Source organism: Botrytis sinoallii, assembly GCF_014898435.1.
Source record: "Botrytis sinoallii strain Bc 23 chromosome Unknown BSIN_026, whole genome shotgun sequence".
NCBI lineage: Eukaryota > Fungi > Ascomycota > Leotiomycetes > Helotiales > Sclerotiniaceae > Botrytis > Botrytis sinoallii.
Window position 1 is genome coordinate 278,827 of NW_024066053.1, and position 25,074 is coordinate 303,900.

At 42.1% G+C, this 25,074-nt stretch overlaps 7 protein-coding genes across 7 annotated transcripts; 4 read left to right on the forward strand and 3 right to left on the reverse strand.

Moving 5' to 3' along the window:
• Positions 1 to 712: 712 nt before the first annotated feature.
• Positions 713 to 3,682, reverse strand: EAF02_010592 (uncharacterized protein; the record flags this gene model as incomplete). Its single annotated transcript, XM_038906640.1, is given in 5 exon segments — positions 713 to 1,029; positions 1,050 to 1,377; positions 1,397 to 3,141; positions 3,196 to 3,246; positions 3,313 to 3,682. Coding segments are annotated over 5 exon segments (2,442 nt in total). The 5' UTR covers positions 3,314 to 3,682.
• Positions 3,683 to 9,433: 5,751 nt separating this feature from the next.
• Positions 9,434 to 11,236, forward strand: EAF02_010593 (uncharacterized protein; the record flags this gene model as incomplete). The annotated part of the gene is made up of 3 exons (XM_038906641.1): positions 9,434 to 9,767; positions 9,826 to 10,471; positions 10,530 to 11,236. Exons 1-3 carry the CDS (start codon positions 9,750 to 9,752, stop codon positions 11,234 to 11,236), a joined length of 1,371 nt encoding a protein of 456 aa, XP_038753511.1. The 5' UTR covers positions 9,434 to 9,749.
• A 2,917-nt stretch (positions 11,237 to 14,153) lies between these two features.
• Positions 14,154 to 14,610, forward strand: EAF02_010594 (uncharacterized protein; the record flags this gene model as incomplete). Its single annotated transcript, XM_038906642.1, has 2 exons — positions 14,154 to 14,283; positions 14,336 to 14,610. The coding sequence occupies 2 exons, from the start codon at positions 14,154 to 14,156 to the stop codon at positions 14,608 to 14,610; spliced, it is 405 nt and encodes a 134-aa protein (XP_038753512.1).
• A 1,726-nt stretch (positions 14,611 to 16,336) lies between these two features.
• EAF02_010595 (uncharacterized protein) lies at positions 16,337 to 17,041 on the forward strand (the record flags this gene model as incomplete). The annotated part of the gene is made up of 1 exon (XM_038906643.1): positions 16,337 to 17,041. One exon carries the CDS (start codon positions 16,337 to 16,339, stop codon positions 17,039 to 17,041), a length of 705 nt encoding a protein of 234 aa, XP_038753513.1.
• Positions 17,042 to 17,453: 412 nt separating this feature from the next.
• Positions 17,454 to 18,590, forward strand: EAF02_010596 (uncharacterized protein; the record flags this gene model as incomplete). Its single annotated transcript, XM_038906644.1, has 2 exons — positions 17,454 to 17,766; positions 17,806 to 18,590. 2 exons carry the CDS (start codon positions 17,454 to 17,456, stop codon positions 18,588 to 18,590), a joined length of 1,098 nt encoding a protein of 365 aa, XP_038753514.1.
• Positions 18,591 to 19,502: 912 nt separating this feature from the next.
• On the reverse strand, positions 19,503 to 20,489 carry EAF02_010597 (uncharacterized protein; the record flags this gene model as incomplete). The annotated part of the gene is made up of 1 exon (XM_038906645.1): positions 19,503 to 20,489. The coding sequence occupies one exon, from the start codon at positions 20,487 to 20,489 to the stop codon at positions 19,503 to 19,505; it is 987 nt and encodes a 328-aa protein (XP_038753515.1).
• A 498-nt stretch (positions 20,490 to 20,987) lies between these two features.
• On the reverse strand, positions 20,988 to 23,870 carry EAF02_010598 (uncharacterized protein). The gene is made up of 3 exons (XM_038906646.1): positions 23,042 to 23,870; positions 22,832 to 22,983; positions 20,988 to 22,778 (listed from the first exon to the last, which is right to left on the reverse strand). Exons 1-3 carry the CDS (start codon positions 23,248 to 23,250, stop codon positions 21,232 to 21,234), a joined length of 1,908 nt encoding a protein of 635 aa, XP_038753516.1. The 5' UTR covers positions 23,251 to 23,870; the 3' UTR covers positions 20,988 to 21,231.
• Between the last annotated feature and the right edge of the window lie 1,204 nt (positions 23,871 to 25,074).

Here is a 25,074-nt window from a genome sequence, read left to right on the forward strand (position 1 = left end):
TTATATATCTTCTTCTTCCTCTTCCTTTTCCTCCCCCCTTCTCCCCTCTCCATCCCTTGACTCTACTATTTGATCCATCCGCCATCCGCCATCCACCATCCACCATCCACCCTCCACACATCAATCTTCCATCCTACCCCAATTCCGTATTCTTACTTCCCCTCCCCTCCCATCCAAACAACTACCTAACTAATATATAGCGATCGAAGAAACACACACATACACACACCCATAAATATGCACGCCTATACCCCATAAAAATCAGAGAAAAAAACCCACTATACCCGATTTCACTCTCCATTTCACACCCTCTCCACATCAATCCCCCTTCACATCCCCAATAAAAATCCAAAAGAGGAAGAAGATAACTCTCACAAAATAAGCTATCATTATCATTGCCATTGCCAGTATGTCATAATAAACCGAAAAACCTCAAACCTGATAATCAGAAGAAGAAAAAAACACAATACTAAAATCGCAAAAGATATTTTTTATAACGCTCAATCAACACAATCCTATTTCACTCCCCCCAAAATGAATCCCACGTAACCCAATATAGTAAAATCAACTCAATTCATACCAATCAAACTCCCACTCCTCCATCCTTCAAAATAAGGAAATTTGTCAATGAGGAGACTTCTCATTCATTAATCTATCCATTGATGCAATCCCTAGTGAACCTTTCATTTCAATTCTCAAGTACCGCACACCATTAATTCCAAGCACCAGGATGTCTCTCAACGACTTGAACCCAACTATTCTGAGGCTGCGCTCCAAATTGTGGAACATTCCAAGGTTGAGATACATCATTAAATGATTGTGTAAAGTTTTCCATGGTGTTTGTATTCATTGAAATACTTTCCAAATCATCAATCCATGCATCAAAAGGTAAGATGCTAGCATTCGGATCTCTATTCCATCCTGCTTGAGTGACTGGTGGTGCCATATTATGAGGTTGATGAGCCATTGGAGGATGATATTGCCCCATTTGCTGAAGTTGATTATAATTTTGAGCTTGTCCCTTGATTGCTAATAGGGAGAATTGATACTTGATGCTGAATCACCATTCCCTGGACTAATCAAGCTAGGTGGATTCGAGTTTTGATTAGGACTTGGTTGATAAGCCCCATTTGGTATATAAGGTCCACCGGGACCTTGTTGCATCTCCATGCTCATATTGTTACTCGAGGCATTGATTGGTGCCCAATTGGAAGGTGGTCTTGATCCACTTCCTTCGACACCTTGCATTGGCTCGCCATTAGGATTGTTAGGAGCCGTAGTGGAACCAAGATCGCTGGTGCTACATCGAGAGTTGCGATTTGGATAGTCATCAGAATGAGAATCACCTCCAGCAGCATCTTCCAGAGTACCAAATTCCTTCAAGTCTTCTCGAAACCTTCCACTCATCCAATCCACCACCTTTCCATGAAACATCTTTCTTGTATCGCTTGAATTCATTCTTCACCACTTTATAATATTTCATCATCTGTTCGATTCTTTTATGGTAAGCTTTAGCCATGGTTAACCTTGGCACCATATCTTTCAGAATCTTGATGGGTAAAGCGGATCGACTTTCACCCATATAATCGTTGGGATCCATTTTGTGGAAGTGAACAGAGTAAACACCTGTAAACGCTGAATGGAAAAGAGCGAATACAAATAACGGTGATTCTGGCAAAGCATTATTATCCTGACACGTTCTCATAATATCAACAATATCTCGGGCCGATGAGAAAAGTGAGTCGGCACTCTGTTCCCAAAATCCTTCGGGTATATCAAATTTCTCCTTGGGAAATGTTGGTTCATCCAAAGGACCTGAAGGCTTATCAGCTCGAAGAGGAATGAAAGGTATATATTCTCTGTGGAGCATGATTCGACACAAGGAGACAAGTGTATGCAAACTTGCATACGTCGTAGCATTTCGTTTTTCCAAATGTGCATTCAGGTTGTCCTCGGAAAAGGTAAGGTTCTCTGGTAAAGCGCTATAGAAATCTTCCAATTCATGTGAAAGTTTGTAGAATTGTGTTGATTCATCCCATGGTGGTAGGGTTTCAGTTCGGCGACCTCCATGAAGACTCCACTTTGAAAGTTTACCCCAAATTTCAACCAAACGACAATACCTGCTGAGTACTCCACCTTCTTGAATTTTGACATTTGACAAGGTAGCTTTCTCAAAATCTCGATTCAAGTAACCAGTTTGGACTGATTGAGTGAACAAGAATTGATCATCAGAACACGGTAATTGTACTCGGAGAGTGTCAGACTCAACCATCGTCGGTCTAGCCTTTCCAGCGGAAAGCATCCGATCCATGATAAAGCAACTCCAAAATGTACGTCTCCTAACTTCCTTCTCAATCGCAGTATCACGTGCTGGACTCTTGTTCACCTCTGGTCGGTAAGAACTTGCGGTGGTTACCGTTTCAGGCTTGAACGTTCTAGCCGATGGATCATCCTCGTAGGGTAGACCCATTGCTTGTGCTAGTCTGGTCGCAATACCTACGTACACCCAAGCGCTAAGGCCTCTTGTTTGACCCCACTCATAAAGACCAAGCATCAAGAGTGCCTGGATCCTTTCGGTGGTAGGAGTGCTGAGATCTTTACCCGCAGCTCCAAAAATGGTCGAGGTTAAAGCGGTTGCGTAGTAATCGCTTGCAGCCAATGGGTCATTTGGTCGAGGGGAATTTGCCGGTGCATGATAGGCGACTAACTCGGGATGGAATCGGGCAGTCAGAGTAAGTACACCTAGCAATAAAATCTTGGCATCTTGAAAGGCGGGCATGTCGGGGAGTGAAGTGGGGTCTCGTGGATGCGATGCTTGACGCATGCGATTTCGAAATGATGGAGGGTGCAGGAAAGGCATCTCGGTTGAGAAGTTCAACTTGAATATGTCATAGACCTCATCCCAAACCTTTCGTGTTAATATTGTAGCCTCCAAAGGTTCTTCTCCTTGCCGTTGACTATTTCTGCGACCGGAATCTTCATGCTTTCGAACTCTCTTCTTACTATCACTTTCCCCTTCAACCTTGATTCCCATGGGTGGATCGGTTCTCTTGGGTGTAGAAGCTGCGGCACTTGGATATGTACATTCTCGGTTCGAGGACTCACACGCCCTGCATATGGAATTGACACCATTGTTGACACCTGGGCTTGAAATTAGTTCAGGTCCCCAAGAGATGTGACATGGACTTCACTTACACTTTACCTTGCTCCGTCTACACCGTGCGCAAGCTATACTAGATCGTACCACTTCACACCAAATAAATCAGCATGACCATATCTTTTACAAACAGCACAAGTTCACAATCAACTTACTCTTTGCCGGCTTCTTCTCCTCTATCCCACTTCGGCCGCCACCACTACCATCATCAGCCCCTAAACCGCTGGCGCCCAATGCGCCGGGGCTGGTAGCTCCGACAGACGTTATGTTGGGCCGATGTTGCTTTGGTGAAGCGGGATGAAGATACGTTGGGTCGTTCGCAGAGGAGAAGGCTTCGGCGTGTGAACGTTTGGGACTAGATGATCGCGAAACACCAACTGCCGAATCCGAGTCAGGTGGTGCAGAAGGCGATAGTATCGCGGCGAGAGAGTGAGGTGAGGGAATGTTTGCGGTTGGGGGGGTCCCTTGAGACCCTGAACTTGTCGATCGAAGGATAATTTTAATATTATTTCTTAAAATGGCCTAGAAAGAAACCCCGAAATCCAGTTACTTTCTCATTCAGGAGAAGAAAGATTGGAGGGATGGCTGGGTTGGTGCAGAATTGGTGGGAGGGTACTTGGTAGCCCTTCAGAGTTGTAATCGTCCACGCTGTAATGAGTATCGCTGGTGTGACGGCGAAGCGAATGCCGCAGATGCAATGCGAGTTTCCGGTTCAAGGAATACAAAGTAACTTTGACATCAACGATTGGATAATTCAAAGGAAGAATGTAGGGATATATTGATTGATTTGTTTGGAAGAAGAGAAGGAAGGAGAAAAGAGGGAATCGAAATGATCGAATGAAGAAATATAAAATTTAATTTGGATTGTATTTATGAAATATTGTGATGGGTATTTTGGAATTTGGCTGGGGGTTTACACAATAATATGTTGGGTGGATGGGTGTGTAGTTCGTTGGTTGATCGATTGATTGACTGATTGATTGATTGACTGATTTGATTGATTGACTGATTTGATTGATTTGATCGATCGGCCCAAAGTTTGAATGATTTATTATGGGTGATGGTTGATTTCGATGTTGTTGAGGTTTTGTACTTGAATATTGTTGTCGTGTGGTACTTTTGTAAGTCGATGGGTATTTATTGAGGTTGAGAGTATAATAGTTCGTCGTGAGTGGTAAGTGGTGAGTGGTGAGGGGTGAGTAGTTAGTAGTGAGTGCAGAATAAGATATGTGTGTGGTTGCTGTCGTCGTTGTTGGTATCCTTCTCGCTCTCTCTCTCGCTCTCTTTCTTTCCAATTCACGGATGAGGACGGGATGTGAAGGATGAAGCGAAACAAGAGGAAGCTTTGATTTTCGGTCGGTGGATGATTCGTGTGGGAGGTGTGGGAAGCGTGGGAAGCGTGGGAAGCGTGGGTGATCGGAGTGAAGGGAACTTTCTTGCTTGAAGATGTGGATCTTTTTTGGGCTGGATTTGCGGGAACCTGGCGAAGCTGGGACGGAAAGGAAAGGAAGTTTATGGGTGATGACTGATGAGAATGGTTCAAGAGCCGTAGGTAGGGGACCGGGGTACGAATGGCGGAAGGGAAAGGGTATGAATGGCGGAACGGTTGAAGTTAAAATATTGTACGATGGATGGATGATGTATTTTGGAATAATAATAATTGGTCAAGAGGTCAAGAACAGGACAAATAGTACGTACACCGAGTAATGAGGATGTATGAGTGAATGATTTTGGGGTTTTATCTCAAGTAAGACAAGATGATGGATTGAATGATTGATTATAAGACTGATATGATAAAGTTGATAGGTTGGTAGATTGATAGATTGATAGATTGATAGATTGTTGAATTGAATTGAATTGTACTGTATTGTATTGTACTGTATTGTATTGAATTATAACCAGATATTCTGGTGTTCCCAGGTTGTATTATCTCTCACATCAATCCATCAACTCTCTTCTTCCCGTAAAGGATTCTCCCAAGTGCGAGTCGGGTTGAAAAGAATGGAGAGCGTTGCAATACGAACGGGAAGATATGGAACCGAGAAATGCTATGTAGGTAGGTAGGTATGTATGGCCATTCGAGTAATTCCCTGCTTTCTTTTCTCTGTAATCTTCTTCGAGTCCTCGTCGTCGTCGCTGTCTTATTTTCCTTTCGTCGATAGATATTGATAATCCTCAGTCGGTAGGTATCTTACCTCATCTCATCCCATGGACTATCTTTTGATGGCATTCAGCATGCGGTATTTACCATTCACCACATACCCATACCCACACCGGCACAATACGATTATCGTCAGAATGATCACTGCGAGGTGGAGCCCTGGAATCGCAAGAAAGATCCGAGCAAAATGCAACGGACAAGGCGATCTCGGCCGGAGAAAAGAGAGAAAAGTGGTCGTAAGAGGAAAGAGGAAAAGGTGCAAAGGTGGTTTGTCATCCGATTATGGGATGGAAAATGATTGGAATCGGCTTTTGGGGGGGTGGGAATGATTATCGGCCGAGAGGTACCTAGGTAGGTAGGTGGAGAGGAGAGAAGAACGATATCTATACAGAATAGCAACTTGAATGAATATGTAGTAACTGATTTGATAACATAAATAATAGATGATTTGATTCATCATCGACCTACTCGAGTAATAGCTGGTTTATTATTCAGCCAAGGTGCATTTATCTAACTACCTACTCGAGTAATTCAATTCAATCAAGTCTTATTTATTACTCATTATAAAATGTCAGCCATCCATAATAGTATCATAATGATACTCAACAAAAGTTACTCAAAATGTACCTACCTCCGGCTCCTCCAAATATCTACATGCAATCCAATAATCATAACAATACAAATCTCTCCCCAATATAGATATATAAAAACAATACACTTCTTCCCTCTTTATTGCATAAACATATACATTATCTGTAGAACTTCATATGTAATGACTACCTACCTAGGTAGATATTAGGTATTTAGAGATCTTTTAACGGGTTATATACATAGGATAGGTATCTATTTCAATTTCATTATCTTTTCTTTCCTATTATCTTCCCTTCCCTTTCCTATTATCTCCCTCTCCCTCTCCCTCTCCCTCTCCCTCTCCCTCTCCCTCTCCCTCTCCCTCTCCCTCTCCCTCTCCCTCTCCCTCTCCCTCTCCCTCTCCCTCTCCCTCTCCCTCTCCCTCTCCCCTTCTTTTCTTCAATCCAAACCTCACTACTCTCTCTACATGAAGAAGTACACCTACCTATTCATTCCATCTTCCTCTCGCCCTCCAAAAGAAAGATAAAGAAGAACTTTTCCATTTGAACAAGAAGACGCCAATACAATAAATAACCTTATATATCCTGCAACCCCTCCGCTTCTCAGTCTAACAATGACTTCCGTTTTCCCCTCTTCACCATCCCCAGTAATCTAGGTAGGTATTCAGTATTGAATCTCAGCAAAATACTCGGAGATGCTTTCACTACATATCACATATCATACAATCTACTAAATACATCCCTAGCATGCATCTATCTTCCTCTAACACACAGCTACCACCCAGCTACCCCGTACATTCATTCACTCCCCAACTTAACATGGCCTATGTGCACTACAGATCATACAATATATCGAGTTCTTTCCTCTCATCTTCACTCTTATGTAATATATATAATATATATAATATATAACATATAACATATACCATATTGTACTCCAAACTTCCCCGCCTCGACATACATGAATCAAACCCCTTCATTCTTCTTTAGCTATCGGATCTTCCTCTACACAGAGCTATCCAGACCTGAGGGGTGAATCTGAGGGTTCGACTTCATTTGGTTAAATGTATTTCACTATTGACAAATCATGTGGTTCATTACAGTCAGTACCTATCATGATACCTTTCGTACAAGTATTTGAAATATTTAGTATGATGAGTAAAGGTTACTAGGTAGGTATTTATACCATACAGGAGTCTAGACTGATCATAATGAATCCCAGATCTCGCATTGAACGAATCATCTGGGGTTAGTGATATGTATGATGTGCTTCACGAGTCAATAGATATCCTAGTTTTTATTTGAATCCATTTCACCTCCCTTCCTAGTACGATACTCGCTTTGTAAAAAGAAATTCAGATGCGGGCAATCCAGATCATCCATCGTTTGGACTCGAGAACCCCTACTTGCTTGTACTACCGTACTCACTACTTACTTTGCACTAGATATTCAACTTGTGTATCGTATACATACGTGGATGAAAGTATTCGGGATTGAGAACACTTTTGAGTGACTGGAAATGTCGATATGGTTACGATGCTTTACTAAAGGTATCCATGTGTGACGTTGATATGTCAGTTTGTTTATTTTATCAAAGTCTATCCACCGGTGATCATGTCCTTGTATCCTGTGAGATATGGATACTAGGTATCTGGAACCATTTGAGCTATCATTTAGAAGAATCATAACCTGATGAGGAACTTCAAATATATACCTAGGTTAGGTATACTACAATCACAATATGCAAAGAATCCATCCTCCATCCTCCATGCTTTCACTCCACACTACAACCGTCTGCCGTTCAACTTCTTACATACATACATATACATAAGGATCTCAACCCATGATTCGAACGCTCTCGCTTTGCAATCCTTACAATCCTCGATATTGTATTCACCCGGATCATCAGATTCCCCATCGAAAAATCTCCTCCACATAGGTAATAATAAATGTTCAATACTGTCCACTCGACTCGATTCGATACGTCGTGTTAATGTGTGGTATCACATACAGTGAGTGGACACCGGAAGTATTAAAGCGAAGTGTACAGTACATAGCCAACCAAACCCACCTACTTCTTCTCTTGCATATCTACTTGCATTCACAGCTGCTGTCAAAACAACATAACATGCAAGTATGTATGTATGTAAGCCCCAAGTCTCGAGACTCGAAAACCTTACGCTGGAGAATCCTTCTCCTTCTGGCTAAGATATCACACTGCAATCACCAACCCATGTTCACGCATCGAAATAGCATCACCCTACTATATTCCACATCCCATTCACGCATGTCAGTTAATAGTTAATTGCATAGCATGCATAATATTCGTGGTGGTACCCCGCCCATCCAAGACCCAACTGCAAAACATACCTGATACCTCCCTCTTCGGAAGCACGCAGTCCCAGTAAGAACACCATCGAGAACCCTCACCCATCTCGTGAAATACCAAGACTATTGAGTAACTCACCACTTCATCCGTGCGTACACATACCTCCAGAGTACTCTGTACATGGAATCTAATACCTGTCTCGCCCGTCTTGTATACCTAGCACCCCATTCGGGGATTCCATCCTCTCCACATCCATGGAGACACCAGATATCTCGATTCTCGAGTCCTCCCTCTCCTTTCCCGGATGAGATACGCAGGGATAAATAAATGAATCTCTTTAGCTTTGGTCCCCGTTCTCTTCCTGGAATAATTCTCCTATATCCCGTTGCGTTGCGTTGCGTTGCGTCGGGAAAGAATGGTGAATGGAAGAAGAAATGGACGAAAATATCTGGCGCCGATGCCTGTCCTGAATGTCACTCCCGCTCAATTCTTGGGATGGTGGGGTGAGAACGCTTTGATGTGTATGCCATGGCTGGGCTGGCTTTTGAGAAAAGAAATCATATCCTTCGAGCATCATGGAATTCTCAACAAACAACATGGTGTGAAGAATGAGAACACATATTAATAACTCAATTCCTTAAAAATAATCCATATCATAGTAATGAATCGATGACCATTAGATATATCATGAAGAGGGCTTTTGTACTATACACCAAACTCGCAAAATTACTGGATTGAGCTGCTTCCCACCCATCACCCACATGTTTCTTTTTCCATCATGGATGTCAGATTTTAAACCATTTTGAATTTTTGAGGGAGGAGTAGCTCAGCCACTTTTTCAGCCATACATGACTATCGAATCCTTTATCAAGATTTGAGATTTGGTGCGAGGGGAGCTGTAGAATATCACACATTGTACCCCTTATCTTGCAAGAATTAAACCCGAGTCGAGACTTGGATAGAATCTTGGATTTATTATGTATTTAAACATCTCACAACCTGGAATCATTCGATATTTCATTACAAGAATGCTTTACCGAGAATACCATCGAGTGGAAGCCTTTGACGATGATCTCTCGCCTCAGCCACTCTCCTCATTCACCGCAACTGGGCACCTCCAGAAAGGAGGGGCAATGCTAAACGCCCTGATTTTGATATTCCTTGTACGTCATCGCCATTGGCTCTGTTGCATGTTCTCTTGGCTACCACCAAACTGTTTTGAAGCGCGTAAGATCTTTGAATAACCGCCCTCCTTAAGAGTGGTGATGAGATTTCATTCTACCAGAAAGTTAAGTTGATTTTGTTTGGAAATTATCTATCGTTTGGTGTTCATCTTCATCTTCATCGGTTTTTTCTCATTGGAATCCCCCACTGTACAAGGTAGTTTGTTGATTGCAAAGATACGATATTTTGGTAGATAGGATAGAGACTATTGATCCTGCATTATTTACAAACGGCACGGATTTTCTGAGAAGTAGATATTCTACAGTTTCGCTCATACAAGAAATCAAAATGGCATCGGGACATAATGTAATACCTCTTTAATCATTTCTCTCATTTCCCATTCGCAGATTCTAACATCTCATAGGATCCTAAGCTTCTCTATGCCATCAATGGTATAAATGCATATCATATCGAAAATGGCAAAGAAGAATCCCTCACACCCAATGGTCCTCAAACCCTCTCCCTCCTAATGGTCCCTACCTCTTCCCCCTTCTCCGGTCTCTCAATCGCAGATCCCCAATCCCAAACCCCCGAAGAAGACTTCTATCTCCATCTCCATCTACCTCCCGAGCTCGATCTTCCCCTCCCCGCCACCACCCAAATCTATCACCAACCACCCAGCAGCTATCTCATTCCCCGATGGGACTTGGGACCCGACAGTGGCGTCTTTACAAAAATCGAATTCCCCATCGTAGGAGCGTCGAAAATCAATCAGGATGATGTCGATACTTTTGAAACCATCTTGGCACAGTGTACAGCTTTCCTAGAGCGTGCACCCCCTCCACAATCCTCTCGCCCGAAGAAAGAAAAGGCGAAATCTACAAAAGAACCCTTGCCTGCGTATAATCCGTCGGATTTTGCCCCAGGAGAAGCTTATGTTTCGGGAAGTGCAAGTTCTCATGCGGGGGGACAGATTGTGTTAGTGGATGAGGAAAATGGGAGTGTGGTTGGTGAGTTGGGAGAAGGGTTTCATGTCGTTGAAGATGCGAAAATGAAACCGGGTTCGAAAGGTATGTATATCGTTCCAACCCTTTCATTTTACGCTTCTTTTCCTAACAACCTCGATAGATCCAGTCGAAATCACTCTTCCCCAAGATGGCTCCCTCAACATTGGTGTCGCCCCCGCATCTCCCGCTTACCTCGAAATGGCCATGCACCCCGCCTACAAATCCTCCAACCTCGTCTCGACCGCCGCGATGGCCTCCCGTCTCATCGTAACAACCTCCAGCTATGTTTCCAAAACCCTTACATCTCAAGCCGACAGCTACACTTCCAAATCCGCACCCACCACCAAACCCATGACTTTTACACCCACCACTCACGCTCACATTCGTAGAGTCCACACCTTTACCGAAGGCGCCGCTGGCCTCTCTGCCAAAACCGTCGGACAGGTCACGAAATACGCACAGAACATCGGGGCCACGCTCGCAAAACGTAACCAGAAAGCTCATCGCGGAATCGGTCCAGATGGCAAGCCGGTGGATAATTACAAACCCGGCATTCTCAATAAATCCATGATGGCTTTCTCGACCATCGCCGATGGCATTGATCAGGCGGGTCGCAATCTCCTGGCTTCGACGTCGACCGCGGCAACGACGGTGGTGGAACATAAGTATGGACCGGAAGCGGGCAATATCTCTCGGAATATCGGCGGCGGAGTCATGAATGTGGGATTGGTTTATATTGATGCGACGGGTGTGAGTCGGAGAGCGATTGTGAAGAGTGTGGCGAAGGGAATGGGTGGTGGGGAAGGTGAGGGGAGGCGGGGGATTTGATTGTTGGGGGTGGGGATGGGGGGGCGGCGATTACCCAGGGAAATGCTTCGCAGGGTGGGAGTGGGAGTGGAAGTGGAAGTGTGACGTCCTGGTGAAAAGGGGAGGAAGAATGCCGGAGAGGCGATTATGAGTGGCGGGAGTGGGAGTGGGAGGGTTTCGCCTGAGGTGCTGGGGTTTGGGAGAAGTGCGAGTTCGGTGAAGTTGGGGGTGGGAGAGAGTTTGAGTGGTCAGAATGTGGGGGGGAAACGATAGGGTGAGAGGGTGGATGGATGGATGGATGGGGGGAGAAAGAGGGGTTTGTGGAAGAGGCTAGCTTAGTCGAGGAATCGGAGAGGGGATAGGGGAGAGGGGAGAGGGGATGTGGGGTTGGTGAGGGATAGATGGTGGGTGGTTGGTTTGGTTTAGTTCAGTTCAGTTGGGCAGTACAGTAGCGGTCGGTCTCGCTAGGATGTAGGTATCCGGTGGGGAGAATAGGGGAGGGGGTGTGGAATAGAGAATAGGAATAGGAATAGGAATGCAGTGGTCATTACCTAAGATATGATTGATGTTGATAGGATTGGTTGGTGGTAATGTCGGTATGAAATTTTATGAGTTATTTGGTTATAATGGGATGGGAGGGAATGAGATGGGATAGAATACGAGTTGTTTGGATATGATATGATATGATGGGATATGAAATGATATGAAATGATATGAAAATGAGATTTTATGATTGTGTTTATGGTTATGGTTATTTGGGGTTTGGGTGTGTGATGTGATTTGTGGGTTTGTGATGGTGATGGTGATAATAGTGATTTGATTTGATTTGAAGTGGTGAGTGATATGTGGTTTGATTTGATGTGATTTGTGAGTGGGGGAAGATGGGTGTGGGAAGGTGATGATGGTGATGATGGTGATGATGGTGATGATGGTGATGATGGTGATGATGGTGATGATGGTGATGCTGGTGATGATGGTGATGTGATAGTAAAGTTATCTAATATCAATAAAGTTATCTAATATCAATAAACTTATCTAAAACCAATAAACATATCTAATAGTACCTATTTAGTAAAATAAGATAATTAATATACTTCATTTCTTCTATTTATTCTTAATATATTATCTAGGCTCGCTAGGTATATTATAGGAATATTAGTGAATTTAGTAATGAGGGATTTAGTAATGAAGGATTTGGTAATGAAGGATTGTATATTTTATATTGTATGTTTTGTAGGAGATGTAAAATTTCTTGGGATGGTGTAAAGAGGGAGGTGTGAGGAGGAGAGGAGAGGTGTGAAGAGAGAGGTGTGAAGAGAAGAGGTGTGAAGATGAAGAGGAGAGAATAGAGATGAAAAAGAGAATCTGAAAGGAAGTGAAATGAATTTATTATTTATATCTATATCGATAGGTATATAGGTAGGTATATAGGTGGGTGTATAGGTAGGTGTATAGGTAGATGTAAATGAAGATGAATAGATAAATATATCTTATGATTCATTCATAACAAAACAATCTGGAAGTTTTATAAGATAGCAAATAATTCAAATAATTATATAGCGGATTGAATTACCATTACCTATTATTGTAATTGTAATTAGATTAGATTGTTTATATATATATAAGTACTGTATAGATAGGTAAATGTGGTTTCTTTTTCTTCTCTTTCTTTATAATGGATATTATTCTTCAAACAAGAAAATGAAATAAAATGAAATAAAATAAAATAAGATAAAATAAGATAGAAAATACAATTGACTTTTCTACCTCGCGTTATAGTCTAAGGTTACCATCTCTTCTCATCTTTTGAGGAATCTCTGTCATATACTTCGTCCTCTCCCGAGGACTCCCCGCGAAGATACAATTTATTTACTTGCTTGCGTATACATACATACATACAAACACAAACTTAATCTTACAAAAACATCCAAATCTCCAAATCTCAATGTATATATATATATAACCAAACCCAAATCAAAAGCATCCGATTTTTGAAAACTGCGAGAGAGTTTGTCTGCTGTGTTAGTACTGATATATATGAATATACTGAGAGATTTTTTTCAGGGAAATTTGTATCGTATGTAGTGTTGGTGATTTGGGGTGAGTAAGATTTTGCTATTTTGAGGGATTGTTGGGAGGGAGGGGGGTTTTCCCTTTGTGGATGAGGGGGTAAGGAGGAAGTGTAGGGGACGAAGGGAAAGTGTGATGAGATAGAATGGGGTAGATTGAGAGGGAGAGGTTATGCGTGGAAAAATAGAGGTTATCAAATGAACTCGGTGGAGAAAAGAATTGATGCTGGAAGTTGGGAGTTGAGTTGGATGTTTTCTCAATTGGGGGTTGAGTATGGAAGTAAGTAGTAAGCAATTAGTAGGCATGTTGACTTAAAGAAAAGGAAAGTGTTGGGAATTCTAGATGTGCTTTGAATGTGTTATGGGATAATTGGTGGAAATTGGATACCTCTGAGAAGTGACGTTGGATTGAATTGGAAGAATGTTAAGCGAAATTGAGGAGATGGGGAGGGTGGATTGTTGCTTGTGGATGAATGGGCTGAGGGAATGGGATGTGGATGTGAATGAGAATGGGGAGTAAATGATTGCTTGGTTGATAGAATCTTTGTATAGGTAGGTAGGTGAAGTCACTGGGAGATAAATGAGAAATGTTTGTCGCTTGTCAGTAGGTATGATCATCACATGAAACTGCAAGCGCTCACTGACTATCTAGTATATCCAAAGAGCTCAAAGTTCACACGATGATCAATTTGTATGATTGTGTAGTATAAAGATCTCTTATAACCCCAAGTAGGTACCTATTGAAATTTATGTATTCTCAGTAACCCTCACAGCTACTTCTCTTTGAATCTAGAAAAGATCCTACAAACTAGGTGATTCCATCACTTCCATCTTTAATTGTTTCTTTTTCTCCTTTTAATAAACTCACAATGCTAAATTTTTTCCACACATCTGATGCCGCGTTACGGGGAACCCGGATCCCAAGAATTTCGAATTCTTCGGGTCTAGATCAAAACCAAGATCAAGATCAAATGGGGGAGGAGGAGAAGAATAAGGAGGGTAAGAAAAATGAAAATGAAAAGGCTTGGAAAAAGATTTAAAACACAGGTAGATACTCTGGGAAATTTGATGACGAATATTAGAGAGGAGGTTGAGATGAGCTTAGAGGGGGTGAGGAGGAAATTGAATGGGGTAAAGGAGATTTTGGGGATGATGGAGAGTTTGTGTAGGGGTGCGTTGGGTGAGGAGTTGGAGGGGAGGGTGGAAGATGGGGAGGATGAGGGGGATGAGGGGGATGAGGGGGAGGAGGTGGAGGAAGAGGAGGAGGAGGAGGAGGAGGAGATGAATGAGGAGGAGGAGATGGAGAGGTGGTATTGGATAAGTTGATCACTTTGAGTGGTGTTGTAAGAAAGGAAGAGAGGCAGGTGAGATGGGAGTGGGTTTTGAAATCTACAAGATATTAATGAGATGACATCAGGAAGTCATTCAGATTTCTTAAAACGAGAGGAAAATTACACCATGAATCATGATAGATTGAGTGTTTCATTGCGGATTGCCAAAAGAGTAATAAGAAGGAAGCTATCACTGTCGTTTTTGAAAACAGATCATCTCAATTTCTTTCATAATGATTGCCCAGTGAAGATGATTACACGATATGCCGAGTTGCTTATTTAATCGCCTTGGAACTCTTTCTCGCTATATTCCTGACAAAAGAGTGATGAGAGATTGTGGGAGGATGATAATAATTTTCTTATTCCAGGAGCGAAGTCAAGCACAGTATGAGTGAGATCACACGGTAGTTACGAGGCACTCGCTAAAAAGTAAAAGAAACTTGAGGATGGAGGGTTTGATTTTCTGGAAACGACTCAGTGACTCATTTACCAGTAATTCCACCGTGGTCTCTTGAAATTCATAGTACCTATGAACTTTCATTAATATTCATATCTTGATTCGTTGTATCATCAGCTCGATATCAGCCCTTTCCATACATCTTCCGTGATTCCCAGATGTTCTTTGAATCTCCTTCAGATAGCAGTATCGATGTCTCGCTCATAGTTTGTTACTTCAAAGTTTGTGAAATTCTGTGTTTATAACCTAGTGTTTAGTTGCTCGTAGTTTATTTTCTGTAAGCGACGCACCTTTCTTCTATTAGGAGTGAAATACTCTTTCAGAATAGAACTCTGTTCTAGCGCATAATTTTTTAATCATAAACGCTTCATAAATCCTCATTTTTTCCTTCTGCATTATAATATTGGATCTTAGATCAATACTTTGATGACAATATAGTGTTCAGTTGTAGATTGCAATTGACAATTGATGAATTGTGAGGATGGTGATTTTAGCGAGCCCGAAAAATGTGAGTTGCTTCGACTTCAATCATTACGTATTTCACGTATAGTAAGCTTTGATTTTATGCTCTTAATATTATAGTACAAGAAAAGAGTAATCACTTAATTTCACCAATTAGTCAGGTTTATACTTGGTGAAAGCACATTTAGGCGCATCGCACAGTTAGCGTAGCATTAGCTATAGATAGACTGAATCGATTATGAATTTACTACTACTATTACATGGTGAAATAGAGACATGTAAATTCAATGGCTACTTCGTGCCATTGACTTCACAAGTGTTTGAGAAGAGAAGATCTAACGTCATAACACAACTATCATCCATACGTCTAGGTAGTGCTCAAGTCGCGCCTTCTTATGTGATTTCCTATCCACTCGCTCTAGTCGTGCCTTCCCCTCTATTTACCCCATCTCGTAAAAGATCAAAGTAAACAAGGATAAAGACTATTTTGAATCCTATTGTTGTATACTTCGTGCATAGTACATACTCCATTCATAGTGTATACTTCACTTCATATTTCTGTTATTATAAACTTCACTCATAGTATAACGCTAGTATTGCCTTGAAATCATTATCACTAAGTGTAAGCTCACCATTCACTTTACATCGATAGACAATTATCTGCTCAGTAAGGTATGCTAGTTTATACTACATTACATTCAAGAATAGCGCTGAGATATCAATATAGCTAGAAGACACGTTGCTAATCATCACCTCAACACTCAATAAATTAAGTGATACATCTAACCAAAGCAATTCGAACATGTCGAAGGGTTTGGGAAATGTCCCGAATCGCCTAGGCTTGAATTATGGGAATAAAGCAAGTAAAGTAAAAAAATCTTCGTCATCACCTTTTCAGAGGATGCAAGATAAGATCAAGGGGTTGGAGCGACGTTTAGAGGAGCAATGCAATCAAAATGAGAAGAAAGAAGATAAGGTCAAGGAGTTGGAAAAACGTTTAGAGGAGCAATACAATCAAAATGAGAAGAAGGAAGATAAGATGAAGGAGTTGGAACAACGTCCAGAGGAGCAACACAATCAAAATAAGAAGATACAAGATAAGGTTGAGGAATTGGAACGACGTTTAAAGGAACAAAACGATCGAAATGAGACGATGCAGAAGACCCGAGATCAGAAATTCGAGTACTACAATGGTCAAATAGAGAAGCTGGATGAATCGGTCCAAAAATTGACCAATTGGACATCACAGTTAAAGGCTCGTATTGATGAAGATATTCAAAGGCAGGATCGAGAAAATGAGGCCCTGAATACAATGCAGAATGTCCAGCATGCGATGCAAAAGGTCCTTGCCACTGTCATGGAACAGCAGCATAAGCATATATCGGACATGATTGCGTTTCAAACTCAGCTACCAGATATTATACGAGGAGAATTAGCTATTCAAAAAGCGTTCAATCCAGAGCCACTACTCGACAGAGACCCAGATTTATACGCCAAACCCAACTAGCATGAACAGGACGGTGCGAAAAATTCCGAAAAGACTGAGACGAGGACGAAAGCAGTGATGGAGTAAAAGAATACATAAGAACAGTGACGGATTGAGCGTGGAGAGACGAAGTTGTAAGGAAGTCAATTCTATTTGTATTCACCATTGTTCCAAAGAATCCAGAGCAGTGTGAGGAGAGAACAACGGTTCTCAGACTTCACTTTACAATTCACTTCATTCTGGGATGCAGCTCTCAATAGACTAGGTAGTGGATAAACAATTAAGAAATAATTACAATTCAATCAGCCGTAACTTTAAAAAGAAATCGCTTCTTTTGAATTCCCTGTGCTGAGCTACTCATTGTTTGATTTTTCGCGAAATATTTCAACCCTTGAAAATACACACACAACACAACAAGAACCAATTACCAAGTATGAGTGGTTACAACAATTACCAACACAATCCTGGCGGAGGAGGTAGATCCAAGACAGAGGATGGGGATAGAATTGATGAATCTGATAGATCATCGAGAGTGGATTCGCAGATAAAGATGGCAGACTTGCATGCGCAGATTCAATCACTGACTGCGCAGGTTACATATTGGCGTGATCTTTATACACAAAAGATTCGATCAGATTCAATAAGTCAATCTCATGACCAGCAGTCTGGGCAGTCGCGACAGTCACCACGAGTTCAAGACATTACAACATCTCAAGTAGCTCCATCTTCGAAACGACAGCAGTCTGGTGCGCCATCACAAGATTAAGAGGTTGATCAATGTCCAGGACAACAACAGTCTGGTGCACCACCACAAGATCAAGACACTCCATACCCTAATCCTCAGAAACCGCAACAAATTGATGCACCTTCACCGAACCTTGCAATGCAGCTGGAAGTTGAACCACCCCCCGCTGTTCAATCTCAGCAGCCGATATTCAATCCGCATCCAAATCGGGGACGAATTCAACAGTCGCTCGATTGCGTATGTGGCAATTGCGGACAGTCTGGGCACGAATTAAAATGGTGCAAAGGGCCCGTTAACAAAGATGGGTTCATAGACGGATGTCCAATATGCAATTCCACGAGTCATACTTATATACAATGTTCAATGGCAGCGACCAATGACAGCCCTCTCCGAGCTTATCTTCTCCGGTTAAGAAACAATAAACCGCCGTTAAGATATCCTAAGGATTTCCGAAATGAAGAATATTGGCAATTCGAACTACGATTAGCGAGTAATCAAAAAGTAGAGCCTCGTCGCCCGTGGTCGGTGGAGTTCTCAAAGCAGTTTCAAATAGATAACCCGCGTTATTGGGAGAGCGAGGCTTTTCACAAAAGTGTGATAGTAGATCCTGCATGGGAGAATAAAAACTCGCCGCCGCCATTTCAAGGAGATTTGACAGACGGAAAACTCGACAAACCAACTTCGACACTAGGTCAGACTTACAATAGACGAGCCGGCGACAACAATCCCACTCGCAGTCGTTCTCGCTCACCGCATCGACAACTTGATAGATATTCAGCCAATCGTCGTGATCGATCTGAAGCATCAGGTGTGCATCCATCTTGACAGTGGTTAGCCTGTGATGACTCAATATATCATTTTACAAATTGGTCAACCTTCAGGGCTATCAGTATTCGAAATCGGGAGAAAGAATTTGCCTTGGCACTACATGAAGAGGTTCCTGGGAGATCTAGTTTATCAACTTCAGTCTACTAAGTTGCTCCGGTATTTGTTTGATCCATCTTGCAGTACGCGACTACGAAACGATAGCTTCCCGCTGTATACAGAAAAATGACTTAGAAGCTGCATATGAAAGATATGGGACAAGAACACCGCAAGTACGGAACATCATAGAATGAAATCGCAAATATCATATGGGTTTCCGGGTCTCATCTTTGCGCAGATGTGTTTGACTTTGGAGCTAGGGAATAGAGAAAGTGACTGAGACGCTCCGATGCAGATATAGATATCAAGAATGGGAATGGCAACACAATCGAGATCACACCACACCATAACTCACAGAATGCAAATAATATGTGAGTATACTACTCAAACAAAAGAAGGAGCACAGAACATTTCAAAAGAAGAATGTATTTCATTTTTTTTAACAATCATCTAATGCTGTGTACACTGAACATCGACCCCTGACAGACAACATCTGTACTGTCCAGCAAGAAAATTGAAGTTCGCTTGGAGAGATGTATAACCCTGTTCCTGTTCCTCGATAAATGTCTATCCCTCCTATCGATACAGATCTCGCTGTTGCGCAATTTGAGAATGCTTAATTTTGAGAGGATTGTTGATGTTTTTTTTTCTTGGTCGCTTTGTTTTGAACATTGTGGTTGAAAAATTCTCGAGTTGCGGAGACCGACACAAGTGAGTGCAAGTGAGTATTCCATATTCTCCCCCACATCTACCTTAAGCTACGGGACATGTGAAGTACGTCTTAGTAGAATCTTCAATCCCTAACATCGTCTTTTATTCCGGAGTAGAAGCTCTGCCGGCTCGCATGTCAGTCAGGTAAGAGTCTGATTTATGGCGGCGAGGAAATTTGGGTCGCATCTGTGGAATTCCTAACTGTATTTGACTCGGGTTCGGCAGTGTGGATGGGTTAGATGGTGAATTGGCATCGCCGCTGTTCGCGGTACCTGAACCATTGGACATCTCAGGCTCACTTCCATTTGCCGCCTCCTTTGATGAAGAAGAATAATACGCCGAGTCAGCAGATTGAGGACGAGTATCCTTACGAGGCTTCGAAAACACAGGTGCTACTGGGTTGAGTGTAGATCGTAAAGGCAGAGATCGGTTTGGCATCGCGAGCTGTGTTGAATGTTCGGAGGGGTTGCGACCAAGATGGAAATTGAAACGGTTCGAATCTCGCGCTGTATTCTGTGCCGTTTCTATCAACAACTGCAAACCTCTCTGTAACTTGTCGTGAAACAATTCTTGTGCTTGTTCAACTGGAACTCGTTGTTTTCTTTCTTCTTCGTACGCCGTTTGAAATTCTTGATAAGCTCTTGCAGTTTCCGCTCGGAGTTGCCAATCTTTTTCTAGCTCTGTCCTCAAATTTTGCCATGCCACCCGGAGTTCCTTGTAGCTTTCTCGCAATTCTCGACATTGCTCTTGGACTTGCAAGCATTTTAACTGTGAATCTTGCAATTCGGCTTGACATTTCTCGAGCCAGTTTTTTCTGATCTGAAATAAATTCTTCCAATCAATTTGGGGTGCTGAGCTATGCAACGATCCATTCGAGAGGTTCCCATTTGAGTGGTTCCCATTTGAGTGGTTCTCATTCGAGATGTTTTCATTTGAGTGGTTTCCATTTGGGTGGTTTCCATTTGGGTGGTTTCCATTTAAGAGGTTCCCATTCGAGCTGTTCCTGTTGGAACGACTCCCGTTTGAGGACTTCCGATTCGAGTGGTTCCCATTGGATAGGTTCCTATTAATCGAGTAGTTCCCGTTCATTGTTGTGACTAACGATGGAGTATTGAATGATGGAGTACTGAATGTTATTGTTATTGAAAAGAATATGATGTTGAACAAGTCTTTAGAATCCGAATGATTGCTTCTTAAATAATAAACAATATGTGATGCTCCTTCTTTCTTTACCAAGAGAGCAACCCCAAACGTCAGGTGAGACTACCACATTAGGTTTAGAGTTACAAAGATCGAAGTGAGTGCATTCTAAGGAATAGAAGTGTGTGCTTTCCTATTCCATCTATATGATTCGAATGATTTAGAGCACTGGTTTGGGATATCGTGTTGCTTCCCAACATCGACAGTTCCTGGTTGTGGGTGGCAGTTCAAACTATCCGATCTCCTACCAGGAACAAAGTATAAATAAGAAGCAACTACAAACCACGAAAGCGACCACAGCGGGTTTATTTAAGATAGTATTTGATTCTACTTATGTCAATTCATCCGATAATACGGAATTTATATACAAGCAAAGTAACCTCAACGCCTTTCCCACCCAATACCGGGTCCGTAGACTCGCCGGTCGATGCCCATATCCATACCCAATGCTTATACATATGCAATACCATAACTCCCAAAAATGCTTGATTCCGTTTCGAACGCCAGCATGTATGCCCTTGAATATGCCTTCCCCATATGCTATGCCGCCGTATTATGCAATGCTCAAACGCTATGCCTACCGATGTATGTACCGTCATTGATTAATCATATACTTTATGCCCCCCAACCATTAAACATCACCATTTCTTTCTTTCCCATTAACTGCAGAGCCATCGGCATTCATATCAACGGGATCATGTTCTCGGATCGGCTCCGAAGGCCCACCCACTTCCTCAGATTCCCCATCCGTCGAAATCGAAAATTCCTCCTGAACAGGCGTCATGGCCGCCACTCCGGCCCCAACACCAACCGTTCCCAATCCATCGGCCCCTTCAACATCCCACCAACTTATATCGCCTCTTCCTCTCTCCATAACTACACCATTACCCGCCTGCGCCTCGAATCTCCTCTGCGCCAGCTCCTGATCTCTTCTCTTGTACGCTTGTCGCGCTTCCCTCGCCATTTCGTTTCTCGTTTTTCCCGGCCCATGTCCCTGTCTCTCCTTTCCCTTGCCGAAAAAGATGACCCAGAATTTTAGACTCCCGAAAAAAGTTCCATCCGTTCCGGGAATATGTTTCCACGGCTTCTCACGTGTGGAAAATAACCAACAATCCACAGCACCCTGTGCACAAATAAAAACGGTAGCTAATAAATTAATCGCAAATGGCGGATTGACCGCCAACTTATCATTGAATTGTAGAATGTGGAATACAAATGGGACAGTCCACATTCCCAAGTAAACCAAAGGGTAAATAAATAAAAATCGAAGTTGACGACGGATTTTGTCTCGTGTGCGTATCATTTCCGATACCGTTAAATCTTGACCGCGAGAATTGACAAGATACATATCGTAAGGATTTGCTTGTTCGGCTGATCCATTTTGTTGTTGAAGAGTAGCGGGATGAATATATACGGAACCATTCGAGTCGAGAGATAATCGTCTGGCAATACTTTCTCTCCATGATGTATTTCGAAATTGAGGATGAGGAAGTGGATTGAGTATTTGTTGTGGCATCAAGATAGCTGGACTGGTTATCTCGGATACGATTTGTGGTGTTGATGCTCCAGCGTATGAGTCAGTATCCGGTGCAGAGATTTCTGATGGAGGAGATACGGAATGAGTTCGATTGCGAGAGTGGAATACTGAAGTCCACATAAATTGGTGAGCATTTTTCCTCATGTTGGCGAGGGATTCCAAAGTCGACGAGGATTGTTTCCTTCTCTCGGTAACATACGCAGCGGAAGGACGTCTTATTTCAGTCACGGGTCCATTAAGAATTAGAGCTGGAGGAGGTAGACTCCTTCGTACTTGATTGCGTCTGGTCGAATCACAACTATCTTGAGAATGACTGTTCTCGAATCCACGAAACCTAAATCGTACATAGAAATATATCGAAACATAAACAGTGACAATGGTGATGAAAATAATGTATCGAGGGATCCAACTTAAAGCCAAGCGATACCAAAAAGGTCGTACTGGTAGATAACAGTACGGTCCTTGAGCAACATAAGCTTCATGATCATTAACAAAAGCCAGAGACGCCGTCAAAAGTGGAAAGACTATCCAAATGGTGTAAGCTATCCTACGATATGGATAGAGGCCCCCTTCGCCAGACGAGGATCTAGGTCTGAAAATATACAACGCAGTATGTACAGCAACCATAAGAACCGAGATATCTATACTCGAATTAATAAATGTTGACACACACATATGGAATGGTATCTCAAACCTGAAGCTTCAATTCCTAAAGCTAGAAAAAATCCACTTATTTGACAAAATTTTGAATTATCTGCTACAGGACCATGTAAAAAGACAACGATTGGAAAAACCATAAACCATAAAGCTTTAAACATATCGCTTTGAATTAATAACATAATGAGACTAATCGGTTATCAGCACATGGACATAAAAATGGAGGGGTAAATGGGGTAAAGCTCACTCATGTCTGAACGAACGTCTCATTCTAACAAACCAATAAAAAGCTAGAATCGAAGAAGCAACACTAGCAGTTGCAAATGTCAATGCAAGTTTTTGCAAAACCAATCCTTCGGATATCGATAAATCTTGACCTTCATTCGTATTGTCTCCAATATCTCTCGAGGAAAATTGAAGCACAGTTCGTGCTATGTGTGTTGGGAGGGGTGCCATGGAGAATATGGCATCTGAGTTTTTCGTCTCGAAATGAGGGGGAGGATGGAGGGGAATTTCGTTATATGTTATGGATCGGGCTTTTCCTTCCAACTTCTAAATTCCTCCAACATGATCACCAACGTTATTTTACACCATTATCGTGCTATCTTCTATGCTTTCGAGGTTGATGTATATTGTATGGTGTGTGTAGTACGAAAGCCTATTGTACGGTAACGTTGACGTCAAAAACTAATGGTACCTGGTTCTTCGTAGATTTTCTTTTGTGATGTGCCGGACCGAAAAATTCAAGATCTAAATTCCGAGACTGGTGAATCTCTTGTAGTACTTTCTCTGAATGATATAAGTTTTCTTCTTCAAACTTATTAATCGGCGGTACGCGTAGTGGGGATCTGAGTTCCTACTTGAAAGGCTGGTCGGAAAGGTGGGCGAAAGAAGCGGTAAAAGGTTCCCTCGAGTTGGAAGTGTGCGTTCGGAGTATATTCCCCTATTATAGGAAAGTATATGATATTTTTTTGGAAAAGAAAAGTGTAAAAGAACGTAAGAGGATCAAACACGTCAAGTTGTGAAGTATGTATAATAATAATTGCATGTACTAGATTACCTATAGATAATCGATATTGAAACCTTGTTCCCGTTTTGAGCTGCGGAATTATTCTTGGGGGTTTTTTTCCTTCTTCCTCATTTCGTAGACGCTGTAGATCATTCGAATCCAACACGAGAGCAGACTGACGCCAACCTACCGGTTGATGGAACACCTGACTATTTACAAAACTGTGTGATTCAAGAGACGACCTTCCTCAGGGCCATCATTAAGAAACATTAAGATGAAGCGGGTATTTCAGAAATTTGGGAACCAATTCATTTGGGAAAAAAATTGAAAAATGCGAAAGCTATATGTAGATCGTTTAATATTAGTAGTTCACTATAGTGTTGTAATATGTCGGATCTGCTTGAGTTAGTCGAGTACCCTCACCACGTCCCTCTACTCTGTGTGGAAAACCAAGCTAAGCAATGCAAAAAGCATGGGCGGGATTCTCTCTGCTCTGAGTCTCTGTACGTGATTGATCCAGGTATTTCGGGACCGTATAAGTGATCAATCTGAATCGTCCCTTTTCATTCTATGGTACTCACTCGTGTGAGTGAGTCTATTCATCGCTTCCGCTACCTGATACCTAATAAGCCTTGCATCCAACATGCATAAAATATTCACGATGACGACTGGGCTAAATATCGAGTACGGTCTTATTATCGCCAAATCCATAAAAAAAATCTCGATTCTAGGTCGATGCTCTTCTTCCAAATGGATTTTGTAGGGGTTGTGTGGTTCCGCTACAAAGGTTCAAATTTTACAGCCACCAATTTACTTTACCGAATTTTTCCCTGGGGCTGCACTGTTCATGAAGGGGTTGAAGTGATGGGTTTTTTATATCTCCGATTCCAGGGTCGGATTGGATGGAACTCATTGGATCAAAAGGAAGATAATTCAAAGCCCTGGGGTATCACAAGAGTCCACAAACACGAATTAACAAAATAAGCTTCGATAGTTAGGTATATATCTAAATTACCTTATTAATCAGCTGAATTTGAAAAAAGATGGTCGGACAGATTATCAAGTCATCTGATATTCCTTCATCACAAGTGAAGATATAACGATCAGCATATTTCCCAAATGTTCATCATTCGCCCACTGTCACAGCACAGTCTATTAGCCGGTAGATACCAGGTGTTTTCATTTCCATGTTCATGTCCATGTTCATGTCCATGTGGTCATGACATGAGCGTGAAAATCCTGCAAAACCTCTTCGTCTTGCGCATTACATC

Bases quoted from the DNA above. Each gene is read 5' to 3' on its own strand.
- EAF02_010598 (XM_038906646.1), bottom strand. From the start codon at position 23,250: ATGGCACCCCTCCCAACACACATAGCACGAACTGTGCTTCAATTTTCC. The intron at 22,984-23,041 runs GTGAGCTTTACC...ATAACCGATTAG, and splicing joins AGACGTTCGTTCAGACATGA to TCTCATTATGTTATTAATTC. The intron at 22,779-22,831 runs GTTTGAGATACC...ATTCGAGTATAG, and splicing joins TTTAGGAATTGAAGCTTCAG to ATATCTCGGTTCTTATGGTT.